Genomic DNA, 16,335 nt, shown 5'->3' on the forward strand with positions numbered 1-16,335 from the left:
CAATAGCAGCAATCTGGCAGTAGTGGCAATCAGCAACCTTCTGATTACTGGTCTAATACCTTAACCACTAGGCTACAGCTTGCCTCTATTTACTGTAAATAAGCCAATCCGTCTCTGTGTTTTTTAGATGCTGTTTTCTCTTTATTATGATGCAGATGACACTGAAGTAGTTGTACTGGTGACATTCAGCTTTAGGAACACAGGTTTGATCCTCAGCTAGATCCTTAGATAGTAAATTGGGTGCTTTGAATTCAGAAGTGTGAGTTGATACATGGGAGATTGTAATGACTTGCAATAGACTGGATGTTGTTAAAGACTGATATTTATAAATATGATGCTCAGTGTCCTTTGTCAGACAGCTACAAAGAGTCTCCTATTATGCCCATTTTAGCGTTGAATCGACTTCAACAAAGCAGAGTCGATTCTTATTTCTTTAAAACCTGAATCTTTGAACCGACTCTTGTTGGAATTGACTCCCAGCCCTCTTTAGTTGTTGTTGCTCGTGGTGAGCGGGCAAGTGCCAAATTCGTAGCGCAGGAAATCAATCCAAACCGGATTTACACTGCATAAATCATAAAAAATATTACTTGCCATAGACAAAAACAGTGTGATCTAAATAATGTCTATAATTTTCTGATGAACGGGTGAGTAATATTTGTTTTATTAAATAATGGCAGTAGAGATCCTGTGTATTCATCTGAGTTGAGTCTGTTGCGTCGTGTTTGTTAAATAAATTGCTGATGATATGATTGTATAAATACAGTTTTATTTATTCAAATGTTTATTCTGCTTAAACTGAAATCTTTTTACCAGCGATCTATAATAATAATAAATGCCGTTTTAATCAGGCCATATAACGTGTCCCTAATACCAGGCTACTGTTATCTACATTGGATTGATACGTTATAGAGGTTGCATTAGGATAAATAATTGTAACTGTAAATCAGGGCAGTCAACTGATTAGGTATGATCCAGTCTAGATGACATGTAATAAGCTATTATAGGTTAGGGTTCACTACTTCAAGAGAAAGAGACGTGCTGTTCAAACTGTGTTTTCGAAATGCAATATTGAAATGTATTAGATGATGTGCAATATACAGTATAACCAAACAACCGACCAAATCGAACTGATCTAGCTGTAATCAAGCTCTAATGAGCTGTATCAGCTGTGTAGGGTAGTACATTGACCTCCCTGAGTTAAGACAGCTTGGTGTAAAGCACAATGCCATAGGACTCTGGATCAGTGGAAGTGCATTTGCTGATGCTTGCCATATTATGTAGAAGTCAAATCTGGGTTTGAGACCCCCTGGAGTAAAGCACAATTCTATCGAAACTTTGGATAAATGGAAATGCAAATATGGGTTTGTCAAAAGCTAGTAAAACATCACCCTGATGAAGAAGATATAACGTTCTGTGTAAATGAAAGTAAATGAAAATGATACAGCCAGTCATAAATTAAATCAAAAGAATAATGTGCTTTAAATCTTGGGGATAGTTTGAAACACGACCTGTTTATTTGTTAAATAACTTGTCTGGACTGCAAAAAATCCCCAACCTCAGCAGATTCCAGAATGAGGATTACTTCTCATCAATTCTTATCGGTTTATTAATTACCAATGTTCTAAACTGAAGCAAAAATCCTGTTCCAAATTTCATTGGGAAGCCTAGAGTAAAGACTGATATAGAAGTAATGGGGACATCTGTATGTGAAGAGGAAACTATTTTTGGTGCATGGAAGGTCATCAGATACAATGTTGTCCCAGAGAAAGCTGAACCATCTAAAATGACCCCACATTGTAGCACCCTGATGAGAGAAAGCTGGTTGGAACATGTTTAGTAAACAAGCAATAATAAATAGCCCAGGCACTCTTAATAATTCAGTTTTATTGGAATTAAAATGAATATCACAATCCTGGTGGTTTTGATATTGTAAGGCAGCAGATTCTGGTCTAATGTTCAGGATGAAACATTCCACGCCGCCTGCATTTAGCTGCAGGTCGATCATTAGCGATCAATAGCTCATGGAAAAGCATTTGGCCCACTTTAAAAGCACTGTGCTTTGATCTATAGTATCAAGGTACAGATTACCTAAGTGCATGGAAATTATGTATTGATATGGATACCACTGTCCAGGTGCTTTAAAGAAACAACTGAGGAAAAATCAATTTTACATTCTTTTCCACTTAGCACTGAGGAATTAGATCAGCACTCTGTATCTGGTGTTAAGCATTTGCTTCCTTAAGTAATTGCACCACCCATAGCAACAACTACAACTGAACACCTTTTGAATATTTAAAAATTGGATATTAATTTTTTTAACTTCATTTTGAAGGATTGTTATTGAACAAATCGTCTCTTTTTGAGATCAGCACTGACCGGACACTTTTGGCCATTTTAAACATTCTGGTCTGGGTAAAGTGGGTTTTAACCCTAATTGATCTGATAGATGTGCTGATTTGGCTTCACCTGTTTAAATGTGTAGCTTTTTGTCTTGTTTTTAAGGAAGACAGCAGTGGACAGTAAGCAGGCATCTGTTGACACTCACCCTGCCATAACAAAGAATAGACTGTCAAATGGAGGACAAGAGGAAGAAACGGAGTCCAAAAGTCTCCCTTCCACATCCTCCACCTCCACCAATCAACCCACGCAAGCTCTCAGTCCTCCCGGCCAGCAAGAGTGCCACCTTTTCTCTGGGGCTACCCCAACCACCCTCCCCTAAACCCCGGGGGAAGTACAAAAGATCTGTAGGAGCTATTGGAGTAGTTAGAGAAGTGCTCACCGTACCTGTCGTCCCTCCAAAAACCATCAGGTTAGTACGAGGAACTTGGATGTTTAAGCACACAGTAAAGTTTAAATGCTCAAGTAAACTAATAATAGTTTTGACTGATTATATTAGTTATTAAGAAGAAGGTGAGAAATCACTGTATGTTATCCACAGACTGTTAGCTCCATAGATGTATGACCCAAACTAACATTTATGTTTACAGTCTACAAACTAGATCTGCCATTCACAGACTACAGTCTTAATAAAGCTTGACCCCAAAATTTGATTTATGACCAAACTAAAGTATCAATGTTTAAGGATCTACAATCCATAAACTGTAACCGTAATAGCTCCACTACCTACAAACTGTTTATATATTCATTCATTCATTGTCTGCTTTACCAGCACTTTATTCTCTTCTGGGTCACTTTAGGTACTATTTAGTGGACAAAAGGTAGGAAACACCCAGTCATCAGTCCATCACAGAGCAAACACACACATTCACATTTAGGGCAATTTCAGTAGCTTCAATTAACCTGACTGCATGTCTTTGGACTTGTGGGACGAAACCGGTCCACAGAAAGGACCTGGACCGCTTCACCTGAGAATCGAACCCAGGACATTCTTGCTGTATTGCAACAGCGCTACCATCCAAGCCATTGTGCCACCCATTCCACAAACTATGTCCTCCATATATGTATGACCTGAAAACTACATAAACAACCCAAAAACAAGATACATGACCCACAAAGTCTTTCAAACCACTGGATGTATGACTTTCAGACTTACTTTCAGATTTACGATTTACAAACTGTATCTGTAGAGCTACGACCCTTAAATTTGGTTTATGATCGAACAAATAATGACCTGTTGGAAGCACACATTAGGCAGAATGAACATGAGCCCCACTGGCTGCATTGTTCAGGATTTATAGGCACTGACCTTTTACTGTAGCAGAACAGTGATTTATGTTGGTAAATGATAAAGAAAGGGTTTATAAAAGCACAGGTACAGATGGAGGTCGAACACAAAACTTAACTCGGAGCTGAATGATCGATACATCATCGCGGTTCCTTATCGTGATTGTGATTATGGTCATGATTTATTGCAGCAGGCCTCACAGAGAGAAGCCACGAGCCCCTCAGCCTGCCGGTCCCAGTCGGGTGTCCCAGTCGTCCTCGCCTCTCCAGCACTCGTTCCTCACTGATGTGTCAGATGTGAGAGAGATGGAGGGTGGACTTCTAAATCTTCTTAATGACTTTCACTCAGGAAAACTGCAGGCCTTTGGTGAGAAACCCACACAGACCTACTGAGTCAAGTCAGGTTCTGTTTGATTTCATTGTTCTATTGTGTTTTTTTTTAATTTAGCAAATCAGACTGTAGTTAGCTTTATGTACCATTTAGCAAGAAGAACAATGAAATGTAACAAATAGTCAATATTGTCAAATTTGTAAGTACAGAAGAATGAATGGATGGTTGGTTGGGTGGGTGAATTCATGTATGGATAAATGTATGAATGGTTAGACACATTGATGGTTTGTTGGTTGATTGGTTGAATAAATAAACTGAATGATGGATTTATGAATGGATGAATGAAACCTATATTGTTATATGGATGGTAAGTTTGATGACTGAAGAGAATGATGGTTGAATGGTGCATGGATGGATTTTTGGATGGATGGATGAAAATAAAACGAAATGTTTGCATTGATGGTTAAATGGATCTGATCACTTGCTGTTTGCGTTGAAAAATGTTAAACGTGGATCATGCGTATAATATGAAACACAAATATTCCTCTCAGTACCAGCATCATGACTGGGGCATGATGCATAGCTTTTGATTTGATGTCAGTATCAGATAAGCACTTAGTGGTTGGTATGTGGCACCTTGGTCATCATGATAATTTGGGGTTTATACTGAATAGCCTGAATTTGCATGTTTGTAAATGCACTCTCATTCCTTAGGTAAGGTGTGTTCATTTGAGGAGCTGGAGCATGTTCGAGAGATGCAGGAGAAACTGGCTCAGCTTCACTTTAGCTTGGACAGCCACGTGGAGGAACTGTCTGAAGATCAGAAAAAAAGTGCTTCAGATCGAAATCTGGAGCACCTGCTCTCTAACGTACGTAATCTACCACCAAAACACACACACAGACACCGAAATACACACCTGCACTGAAATCAGATACCATCTTCCTCACATGCACTTGTTTTGCATCCATAATTTACATGCGCTAACATTACCTACTGTTTAAAGCTGTAGTTACTCTGAGTTCTAACTTTGTTTCTTTGGTTTCATAAATATTTTTAGATCCTGGTATTTGTAATGACTAAGAAGAATGCAGAGATGTTTTCAGAATATTTCACTGTAGTAACCTTGCTACAAGTGTGCAAGGGTGGCGCAGCAGTGAAATACACTACCTTTTACGGATAAGATCTGAAGTTCGAGGGTCAGCTGTGCTATCAGCCAGCTGAACGTCAACACAGATGATTGGCTATATCTGAGAGGGGCGGTATGGGGGTGGCTAAACAGCGTAGTTATTGAGAGGTGTACTTGAAAGTGCACTTTCTTAGCACCTGGTTAAAAATAAAGAGAGTTGCAGAAGGAAGAGGAACCGGCATAAAAACTATATAGTTCTCATACTGCAGTACAAGTACCACAGGTGGCACAAACAATCTTTTCTAGGTGGTACTCCAGATGATATTGAAAAATTTGTTTAATATGTTTCTGTGCAGTACAATCTTACTTATAACCGCAATTGACCAATTGCAAATTATAATTGGGGCGGCACGGTGGCTAAGTGAGTAGCACAGTTGCCTCACAGCAAGAAGGTCCTGGGTTCGATCCCCAGGTCTGGGGCCTTTCTGTATGGAGTTTGCATGTTCTCCCCGTACCCATGTGGGTTTCCTTCGGGAGCTCCGGTTTCCTCCCACAGTCCAAAGACATGCAAGTGAGGTGAATTGGAGATACAAAATTGTCCATGACTGTTTGATATAACCTTGTGTGAACTGATGAATCTTGTGTAATGAGTAACTACCGTTTCCTGTCATGAATGTAACCAAAGTGTTAAATCCTAATAAACAAACAAACTAACAAATGATAATTGAAAACACACGCCAAATCTTAAGACTTTATATTCATAAAAATAAATTCATTAATATTTCCAAAATGTAACACTGTGTAGTATAATAAAATAAAGTGTAACATGGTAAAATAATATATTATTTATTTATACTTTTTAAAACTTAATTTATTAAGAATTTCAAAAACAAATGACATTACTTTTCTACAGTCACCTTCCCTGCAACATACCAACTTTTGTGTGAGTGCGTAGCCGCTGATGTACTGCTGCTTTTACATCATCACATGAAAATCTTCTTTCCCTTAAAGCTTCTTTGATCGTCCAAAAAGGTGGAAATCAAAGGTGGAAATCCACTTTATTCGGACTATAAGCTCTCTCAGTCTCTCAGACACGACCAATTACTACTCCTCACACCCTCACTGTTTCGAACCGAAATATAAAAGTGCGGAAACTTTTTGAAGATCCCTCGTACATTTCCCTCCCATACAACTTCAGACAGCACTGCTAATGTTACCAAGCACAACAACAATACAGTACAAATAAATTGGCTAAATTCTTTTTTGATATACACACAATATTCTCTGATCCTTCTAATCACATATGATGCACACAGATTTATGTATTAAAGCTTTTAATCTTTCCCTATCATTTTAAATTCACTTTTGATTGCTTTGTTAACCTTCAACTATGCCCTGGTTGATCATTATGGTTCTTTTCTCTCTACAGCTGGAGGAACTGAGCAGCTCCATGTATCCTTTATGAGTATTTAATCACTGGTTTAACCACATTGGGTTTCTGTCAGTATAGATACTTTGAACAGCCACGGATCAGTGTGAGTGGTGGAGTAGAGACAGATTAGCCTGTCAGTCTTTAAGATTTTCATACATTTTAATTTTGTTCTAAACCTCTTGTAGTTTATTTAAAATAACAGTGATTACTTATCCAATACACTCATTATGTATTTTATGTATACGGGTGCTGTTTTTGAACCCTTAATGCCTTTTATTCAGACAGAAGTTACACCTGGCAGAGAATCAGGACTTACCCAAGACTACTGACCCCTGAAACAGCAAACAAGCCAAACATGACACTGACATCATGGAACTGCTGGTATCATTGGGCTACGGCTCAGTTGGCTGCAGTACAATTACTTACTCAAAGAGCTTTTTTACAGCTTAAACATCAGCTTTTGACTCTCGAATAGAAAAGGAATAATATCTGTTTATAGTGTATATTTATATTTTGTATAATTTGATGGGGATAGCACATCATCTCTTTTTTCTACAAAAAAGGGATAAATATTGTAAAGGTGAGCACAAAGAGCACGTAGTAAAAACAAAAAACAGTTATAAAAGGACTGGATCATTTTCCTGTTTAAAAAATGCAAATCTATTTACGTATATGCCAAAATGTGTGTACATTTAAAGGGATTTTTTGTGCATCTTGCTTGGCTTCACACAGCACCAGGATTTGTTTCTTTGATTGATTTGATTCTTAAAATAAATTAGAATCCAATTGAAACTTCATAGTAGAATAGTGAATGAATAAATGATCCATAATCAGAAATACAGGACCATACTGGTGATACATCACCACAAATTTAAAATTATTTTCATTTCTAAAATATGCACATGGGTCCTGTGGCTGTGGCCTTGGTTTTTGCCTCTAGACACTATCTGTGAGAAGTTTTGCATCTTTTTTTTCTTCTAGGTACTCTAGGAGTTTTACCATATTAAAAATGTATCAAAACTTAATGTGCTTGGCTAAATTTCCCCTTTGGTATGAGTATTGGAATCCTGTTCAGGCTTTATTCCTGTCTGCAGCCGGTGTTTTTAAACATAATTAGGATAATCTAGGGCAAATGCATTTATTTGTCATGTATAGATGTACATGTGTACAGAACAACAAAATTATTTTTCCACATAGCCAAGCTTCTTTGGAAGCTGGGGTCAGAGTGCAAGTTGTACCAGACCCAGTGTGACCCTGACTGTGACGAAGCAGTTAGTATTGTTTGTGAGTATTGCGGTTTTTGCCCTTTGCTCATCACATAAAATCATGTTAAAATAGTAATCGGAATAGATAATAAATTAAAATGTTAAAGTGTTTATATAATAGTAGTTAAATAATGTTAAACACTCACTGTGGGACTATTTAAGCTCAGGACTATATGAGATGGCATGTCTCATCAACTGATAGCACAAAAAGAGTTATTTAGTGTATATATGTTTATACGTTTACACTTATTATACATGCCCTGTGTTGTAAAGTTGTATTGATATTAGAAACGGCAAACGTTTGGTGTAGAGATAATAGAGAAATGTAAAAAGAAGATGACAGGAATGTTTAAAATTGTTTGTTTTATTTATTTGAAATGTAGTAGCTAGAAATCTCCGGTGAGTTACAAGTAGTTATCAACATGCAGTTGAAGATTGAAGTCATTGGTCTGTCTGATTTGTACCCACAACCTTCTGGTAGCCAATTACAGTAGCTCTATTAAACAATCAGGCACTCGGATTCTTTTTAATGTTTTAATAATGTGGTGTTTGAAGGATTTCTGAACATTTGTAGCAAATAAGTTGAAATATTTTTGCCTCAGTCCAAACAGGAGATTAATAGAGCTGACTGCACTATTGTATGCTTTATTAATTTAAGACATTTTTTATATTTGTATGCTTTTCTTATCCTTAATAAATAAAGCAAATCAAGCTAAGTGGTTCATTTGTGCTCATTATTCAGGACTTGTTTTGTGAAGAAAAATCATCAGGAAGATTATTAGAACAAATACATTACAAATATTACAAAAATAATAGAGCTCGGGTGGCACTGCAGTATATTATGCTTGCCCACCATAGCTAAAGTCTAAGGTTTAAATCTCAGTGTTGCTATCAGCTGGTCAGGCAGACATGATTGTCTGAAGGGGGTTGGCTGAAGATGTATTGGCACCCTGTCCAAGTGGACCCGGGCCCTGTCCAGGATAAAGCGGTTAATAAAATTGAAATTAAATGAAAAACAAACATTAATAATGTACACATAAGTACATTATTAGCCTAGCGGTTAAGACACTGGACTAGTAACCAGAAGGTTGCTGGTTCAAACCCCACCACTGCCAGGTTGCTGCTGCTGGGCCCTTGAGCAAGGCCCTTAACACTCAATTGCTTAGACTGTATACTGTCAGTACTGTGTGTCGCTTTGGATAAAGGTGTCTGCTAAATTCTGAAAATGTCAGTATTTTGTATAAAAGCATATTAAACCATTATTTATTTGATCATTTAAATCTACAACGGACACACTGGGACCCTGATCAAAATGAAGAGAAAATAATAAAGAAATGCAAGCTTCGATTCCGTGCCTTGTAGATTTTAGCTCCGAGCCACCAAGTGGCGCTGTAGTTTCATCTCAGCCCGCCTAGGAGACAAGAAACGGTTGTTTTGTTGCCAAGTAAGGCTGTATCTCAAGTAGCTTCATATTGCCTACACTAGTGCCCTAACTAGGCTATAAACTATTACATGAAAAACTAGTTTCTAGCGCACTTTTTATAGCTCCGGATTGTTGTTGAGAACTCAATTTTAGGTCTTTTTTTTTTAACTCAAAAGGAACCGTTTCTGCTGTAAACAAAGATGTTTGAACAACATTTATAATGGAGCGCCAGCAGTGGATAACAGATATCATGTATTTTCAGGTAAAGTATAACTTTTGTGTCATTTGTGAATTTTGTTTATAACTAAGGTAAAATGAATCAATAATGTTTGTTGTTAAGCTCACTGACGGCTGACCTAAACTCACAGTGTTCCGTACAGTCTAACTTAAATAATATATATATATAAAACCACCTCCTTGTTTCTACACTCACTGTCCATTTTATCAGCTCCGCTTACCATATAGAAGCACTGTGTAGTTCTACAATTACTGACTGTAGTCCATCTGTGTCCCCTTTCATGCTGTTGTTCAATGGTCAGGACCCCCACAGGACCACCACAGAGCAGGTATAGTTTGGGTAGTGGATCATTCTCAGCACTACAGTAACAATAACATGGTGGTGGTGTGTTAGTGTGTGTTGTGCTGGTATGAGTGGATAACACACAGCAGCCCTGCTGGAGTTTTTAAATACCGTGTCCACTCACTGTCCACTGTATTAGACACTCCTGTAGATGTATCTGTCGAAAATACTGGAACGTGTTGTTGCCTCACAGCTCAAAGATCACCTAAATTCCAATAATCTATTTGAATCATTTCAGTCTGGTTTCCGCCCCCAGCACAGCACTGAGTCAGCCCTCCTCAAAGTCACAAATGACCTTCTTCTTTCCTCAGACTCTGGACAAATTAATATTCTCGTCCTCCTTGATCTTACTGCAGCTTTTGACACCATTAATCACTCCATTCTTCTGTCCCGCCTTGAATCCTCTGTCAACATCACTGGTACTGCCCTTTTGTGGTTAAGGTCATATCTCATAAACAGACAACAGTTTGTTAATATCAACAATTGTAGTTCTGCCATTGCTCCACTGTCCCAAGGCGTTCCCCAAGGCTCAGTGTTAGGTCCCCTTTTGTTTATTCTTTATATGCTCCCCCTTGGTGACATCATACGTCGGCATGGTTTACATTTCCACTGCTATGCTGATGATATTCAGCTTTACATCTCCTCCAAATCCATTAATACTGAACTTCACTCCACTCTGACAAATTGCATCACTGAAATGAAATTGTGGATGAAAGCTAATTTCCTCAAATTAAACTGTGAAAAATCAGATATGATCATCGTAGGTCCTACAACCCTGGCAAAAACCACAAAAAATTTTCAAATTACCATTGATAATGACACTTTGTCTCCGTCTTCTAACATCCGAAATCTTGGTGTAATTTTTGATAGCAACCTCTCTTTTGACCGCCATGTAAATCACATCACCAAAACTGCTTTCTTTCATCTAAAAAACATAGCACGTCTACGTCCATCACTCTCCTTTTCTGCCGCCGAAACCTTGATTCATGCTTTTATTACATCCAGAATTGATTATTGCAATAGCATCCTTTATGGTACATCTAACAAAATCCTAAAAAAACTTCAGTATATCCAGAATTCAGCTGCTCGCCTCCTTACTCATACTCGCTCCCGTGATCATATTACACCTGTTCTACAAAAACTTCATTGGCTTCCCGTTGCTCAACGCATTCAATTCAAAATTCTTCTATTCACTCACAAAGCTCTCCATAATCAGGCCCCATCCTACCTCACCGACCTGCTCCATCAGCACATTCCCTCCCGTAGCCTTCGCTCTTCTGAGGCTAACCTACTGTCCATACCCTCTAGGACCAAGCACCGGACCTGGGGTGACAGGGCCTTTTCCATAGCTGCTCCATCTTTATGGAATGCTCTCCCCAAACACCTACGAGATTGTCCTGACCTGTCCAAATTCAAGTCACTTCTCAAAACTCATCTATTCAGAGTGGCATTTAACTTGTAACAACACAAAATAAATGCTTTTATTTTTGCTATTCTTTTTAATAGTTTTTATACTTAGATCACGACAGAAATGTGAAGTCCTAGATCCTAAAACTTGTAAAGTTTTCAGTTTCCTGATTGCATGTAAATCTGTCCTGTTTCTGTCTAATTTTAAGAAATTGTTCTATATTTGTTGTTCTCTCTCATAATTTAGCTAATTTTTAATGAACTGTCTTATGCTGCTCTCTTTGTTTTTATCTTAATTATTCTTGATGTTGATGTACTATTTTGATTTTGTACTATGATTTGTATGGTGTATGTACGTATTTGTTTTGATTATTTGTCTTATGTAAAGCGTCTTTGAGTATCTTGAAAAGCGCTATATAAATAAAATGTATTATTATTATGTAAAGTCAGAGACGATCGCTCATCTATTGCTGCTGTTTGAGTTGATCATCTTCTAGATTTTCATCAGTGGTCACAGGACACTGCCCACAGGGCGCTGTTGGCTGGCTATATTTTTGTTTGGTGGACTATTCTCAGTCCAGCAGTGACAGTGAGGTGTTTAATAACTCCATCAGCGCTGCTGTGTCTGATCCACTCATACCAGCACAACACACACTAACACACCACCACCATGTCAGTGTCACTGCAGTGCTAAAAATTATCCACCACCTAAATAATACCTGCTCTGTGGTGGTCCTGGGAGAGTCCTGACCATTGAAGAACAGCATGAAAGGGGGCTAACAAAGCATGTAAAGAAACAGATGGACTACAGTCAGTAATTGTAGAACTACAAAGTGCTTCTATATGGTAAGTGGCGCTGATAAAATGGACAGTGAGTGTAGAAACAAGGAGGTGGTTTTAATGTTATGTTGATCTGTGTATATATGGCATTACAGCAGTTTGTGTGCTAATAAATGTTATAAATGTAGAAATCCAGGTCATTCCACAGGGTTCACTAACTTTTCTTGCAACTGTAAACCACAAATTGCTGCTTCTTGCAAACATCAGTTTTTATTTTTGCAACTTGCTTGTAAACTTTGGGGTTGAAACCAGGATGACCAGTGAGAGGTCTGGGGAACCATGCCACCCTGACCAGCTCTTTAATTTCTAACCCTGATGTTGAAATTAATTTCCCATCAGGATATGATTAGACATTTAAGCAACAGTCAGTAGCTCTACATTTAAGTCATTCAGCACATGCCTTTATTCTTACAGTAAGTAAACTATTTAGGGTTAGGGGCCTTGCTCAGGGACCCCACAGTGGTATTTTAACCACTGAGCTACCACTGGCCTGTGTTTTAAGTTTACATACTAACAGGCTTACACACAAGCACTTGCTTAATGACATTTTAGTAAACTTGCATTGCACACACCTGTATACTTGCATACATGCATACTAGCTTAATGAATGCCATCCTATTGAATAATTGCATATGTGCATGCCTGAATTTTTGCACACCAGCGTAATATCATACATACTTGCATTCAAAAGTGGAAGCAAATCCTGCTCTGCTTATAAACCACTTTGACAAAATTGCTTTCACAACTTGTTTTTAACTTCTCAAGACGTAGGGTGGATGATTATAGGTCTAAGGAAGCCATACCACCCCAAACGCCTCATTAATTGTCAGCATGTGCCTGACAGTGTAGATTAAGGTGTAATGTTTATTAACTGTACATGACTCAAAAACTGTTATTTGCACAGATTTTTTTTGGTTGGTTTTCTAATTTTAAGGATTTACATTATTCTAATGTTATTTCTGTTCTGCTTTCAGGCACGGTGTCGTGGATACTTATACAGAGACAAACTGAAGTCCATTCAGAGTGAATATGAGGCTGTAGTTAAAGAACTGGAGGGGTCTGTCGACCACCTGAGCTGGACGGGTCATTTCATTCCCAAACCTCACTTTTCTAACCCTGTATGCTGTAGTATTTTGCATCACTATTAATATTAATATCTAATGAATTTATACTTTTGATGAATCTTAGTTAGATCTATTTACACCACTTTAACTTAATTATGATTATTTTAATCTATCAGGACAGAGCCTTTTTCAAATACAGACGGTTAAAAAGCCAAACACAGGGATGCCCCGAGGTCACAGAGGAAGTGAAGATACCTGGTGAAGGATCCACCCTGTGTTCTCTGGATTTGGTACCTGAGAGGGACGAAGAACCAAGCTGCAGTAGAGAGAGTGAATGCAGACTGAACATTGCACCAGAAGGGGGCGACACAGAAAGAACTAAGAAGCAGTGTGGGAGTGAAACAGCTCATGTTTTAAACTGTGTGAGCCCAGAAATAAGCAATCGCCTACTGCAGAAAGGTGTGTGTGTGTGTGTGTGTGTGTATGTGTGAGTGTATTAGAGATCTGCATGGGATCAGGAACAATGGCAATTTGTGGTAGTATGATTAAAGGGATAGAGTTGGGGCACATAAGGACAGGGTGGACAGTGTTGAGACATGAGTAGGCTGTTGGGCATTTTGTGTCTCCGGACAACTCCTTAGTGTGAGTGATATTGTGCCACTGACGGACTGATTTTTTTTTTTCATTGAACAGCTTCTATTAGGGCGTGTCATTAAGCACTAAACACAGCTTACAAAATTTTTTGGTGGAATTCTTTTGATATAAATATTATTGTGAACTGGGCCCTTTGGTGGTGCAGTGGTAAATTATGCTAGCCCACTGTTGTAGAGTTTGAATCCCCAGCAGTGCCATGGGCCAATGGTGTCTACATACAGACATGTCTGACTGGGGGTGGCAGAGGCCCCATAATGGATTGCTATCCAGTTCAGGATGTGTAACTGCATTGTGCCCAGTGATTCTGTGATTCTAAATGAGTAATTGTGCATTCGAGTAAATAATTATTTCTGCTCCTCCAGCTTGCATTCTTGCTTGCATTCTTGAACATCCCACTATTGCGTATAGCCGTATTAGTAGTTACCAAACAGAGACAAGTACTGAATAAATCTTTGTTAGGAAAATCAAAACAATATTTTTTTGGGTTTTTTCTCCTCAACAGGCCTGCTGATGTGCTCTGTACTCACGGATGTAGCACACACTCCAGAAGCCCTGCAGCAACACAGAAACACTCTGGCCATGGAGCTGCTGTGGATCCAACAGGCCATCGCCAGCCGGAAGAAGGTACCCAGTGGATTTTGATCATTTTGGCTTTTGTGTTATTTGACTCGTGGTGAGCATTTAGAAACACAACCACACATTTGGGCAACCATTTGTGGTAGACCCTGTTTACTGCATCAATGTGCACAAAGCGAGGTCCAGAAGGACAGACGTGTCTACCTGGTGGAGGAACCCCAGTGCCCTGCACATAATTAATTAAGATGATTCATTCAACAGCCTAGAAAGTTCTATACTTTTATTACATTTGTGGCATGGCCTTATAAGTCCTCATTATTGATAGTGACTGACATCTATAGACTTCTTGCCCCAGTTTCACAGTATGTATTAGTAAGTACATGAAACAGTGGTATCTTCTCCAAGGTTGGAAAGAAAACCCAGTCCAAAATTGATTTTGTTGGATAGATGGTAATTCAAAAAAGAACCATAAAAGACAGGTCAGCTATAAATCAGAAGCAGTTGGAAGACAGATATCCATCTACAGCCAAGCAAGCTTAACGTCGCCATGAGTTTAAGGGCCGCTCTGCTAGAAACAAGCCTGCGCGCCTATTTCTTCCTTGTACTTGTGATCAGCAACAAACTTTAACGATGTGCATGGCGATGTAAAGCATGCTTGACTGAAAACATTTCCGCCTAAATACAAGTAGCTTTTTATTTAGGACATGCATGCTTTCTGAGGTTTTTGACTCAAATGGGATCATCTGGATTAATTTCTACTCAGCATAAAGTAACAGTGTGGGTTAGTCCTGTTTATACAGGCTCATAGGAGTGTTATTACCCTTCTTTATTCTGGTTAGGTTCACCATGGGTCGGCCAGACAGGACGCCAAATACATTGTGCGGCCTCGGCCAGACATAGCCAATGATGTCTGTATGTAGCTATAGCTGACCGAGCTATAGCATGACTTGGGATTTAAACCCTGAATCCCATTGTTTGTGTGCTTGTGCAGTTTACCGCAGCGCCACCAGAGCAAAAGTGTAGAATGATATGTGAAGTTGTTGTGCCTTATATTAATTTTGTCTGTTCTTTGGCAGTATCTGATGCTGAAACAGAAGATGGAGAAGGTGTAGCGACTAAGAAGGACTAAAACGTGGAAAGAGTGGATAATTAAGTACAGGTTCAATCAGAAAAGGCTGGGCCTTACAGGGACAAGGACTGAAAAAAATGTGAAACTCTGGGATATTAAAAATTTTTTTTTTGCATTTTTTTCCCCAGTTTTCCTTCCAATCTAGTCATAACCAGTTACCCGATTGCATTATGCTTCCTCTCCACCCTGACTGAGGAGAGCTGAGACTGACACACGCCCCCTCCGACACGTGTGCAGTAGCCGACTGCATCTTTTCACATGCACGAGACGAGTTCATACGTGGATCAGCTTTGTGTATGGACAGCCAAACCACGTCAACCCCCTGTCTCTGTGCATCAATCAGCCATTAGAGGTTGTAATTGCATCAGTTATGAGGAATCTCCTAGCGGTACCCTTGTTTGAACAATCGTTGTTTGTGTAGACACACCACCTGCCATATGGCAGAGCTGAGTTTCGAACCGACAAATTTGACGTCAGCTTTGGTGCGCTAGCATGTGTTTTACCGCCACCACCTGAGCGCCTATTTAAAACACTTTTGATATTAAAATGTAACTATGTGAGTTTTCTTCCATAACGATGACTTCAATAAATGTTATTTATTTAAATACACATTTCTTGGGGCTCTTTTTCCTTATATGTACTTCCTTCTGGAGACAGTGTACATGCTGGAATCTGAACCTTTACTTTATTTGTTGAGATCAGTTGTTCCAGCCACACCCAAAAAAAAAAATCTATTATTTAAAACAACTTTCATGCTTTCATCATTGTGGCAACAGTTTAGGCAAGAACCTTTTCTCTTCTATTATTACTGTGTGCATATGAA

General features: G+C 38.8%; 2 protein-coding genes across 4 annotated transcripts; both read left to right on the forward strand.

Moving 5' to 3' along the window:
* The first annotated feature begins 513 nt into the window (after nucleotides 1-513).
* On the forward strand, nucleotides 514-8,555 carry ccdc28b (coiled-coil domain containing 28B). 3 transcript variants are annotated; one of them, XM_062995721.1, is made up of 6 exons: nucleotides 514-644; nucleotides 2,503-2,809; nucleotides 3,876-4,051; nucleotides 4,730-4,884; nucleotides 6,572-6,594; nucleotides 6,856-8,555. In XM_062995721.1, exons 2-6 carry the CDS (start codon nucleotides 2,574-2,576, stop codon nucleotides 6,908-6,910), a joined length of 645 nt encoding a protein of 214 aa, XP_062851791.1. In that variant the 5' UTR covers nucleotides 514-644; nucleotides 2,503-2,573; the 3' UTR covers nucleotides 6,911-8,555. The 3 variants fall into 3 exon arrangements, with proteins under 3 accessions (XP_062851791.1, XP_062851793.1, XP_062851792.1); XM_062995723.1 differs by having other exon boundaries at nucleotides 3,879-4,051; XM_062995722.1 differs by having other exon boundaries at nucleotides 2,507-2,809.
* Nucleotides 8,556-9,418: 863 nt separating this feature from the next.
* Nucleotides 9,419-16,121, forward strand: iqcc (IQ motif containing C). Its single transcript, XM_062995724.1, has 5 exons — nucleotides 9,419-9,524; nucleotides 13,064-13,207; nucleotides 13,330-13,612; nucleotides 14,310-14,431; nucleotides 15,460-16,121. Exons 1-5 carry the CDS (start codon nucleotides 9,483-9,485, stop codon nucleotides 15,493-15,495), a joined length of 627 nt encoding a protein of 208 aa, XP_062851794.1. The 5' UTR covers nucleotides 9,419-9,482; the 3' UTR covers nucleotides 15,496-16,121.
* Nucleotides 16,122-16,335: the final 214 nt, after the last annotated feature.

This window comes from Trichomycterus rosablanca, chromosome 5 (assembly GCF_030014385.1).
Source record: "Trichomycterus rosablanca isolate fTriRos1 chromosome 5, fTriRos1.hap1, whole genome shotgun sequence".
Lineage (NCBI taxonomy): Eukaryota > Metazoa > Chordata > Actinopteri > Siluriformes > Trichomycteridae > Trichomycterus > Trichomycterus rosablanca.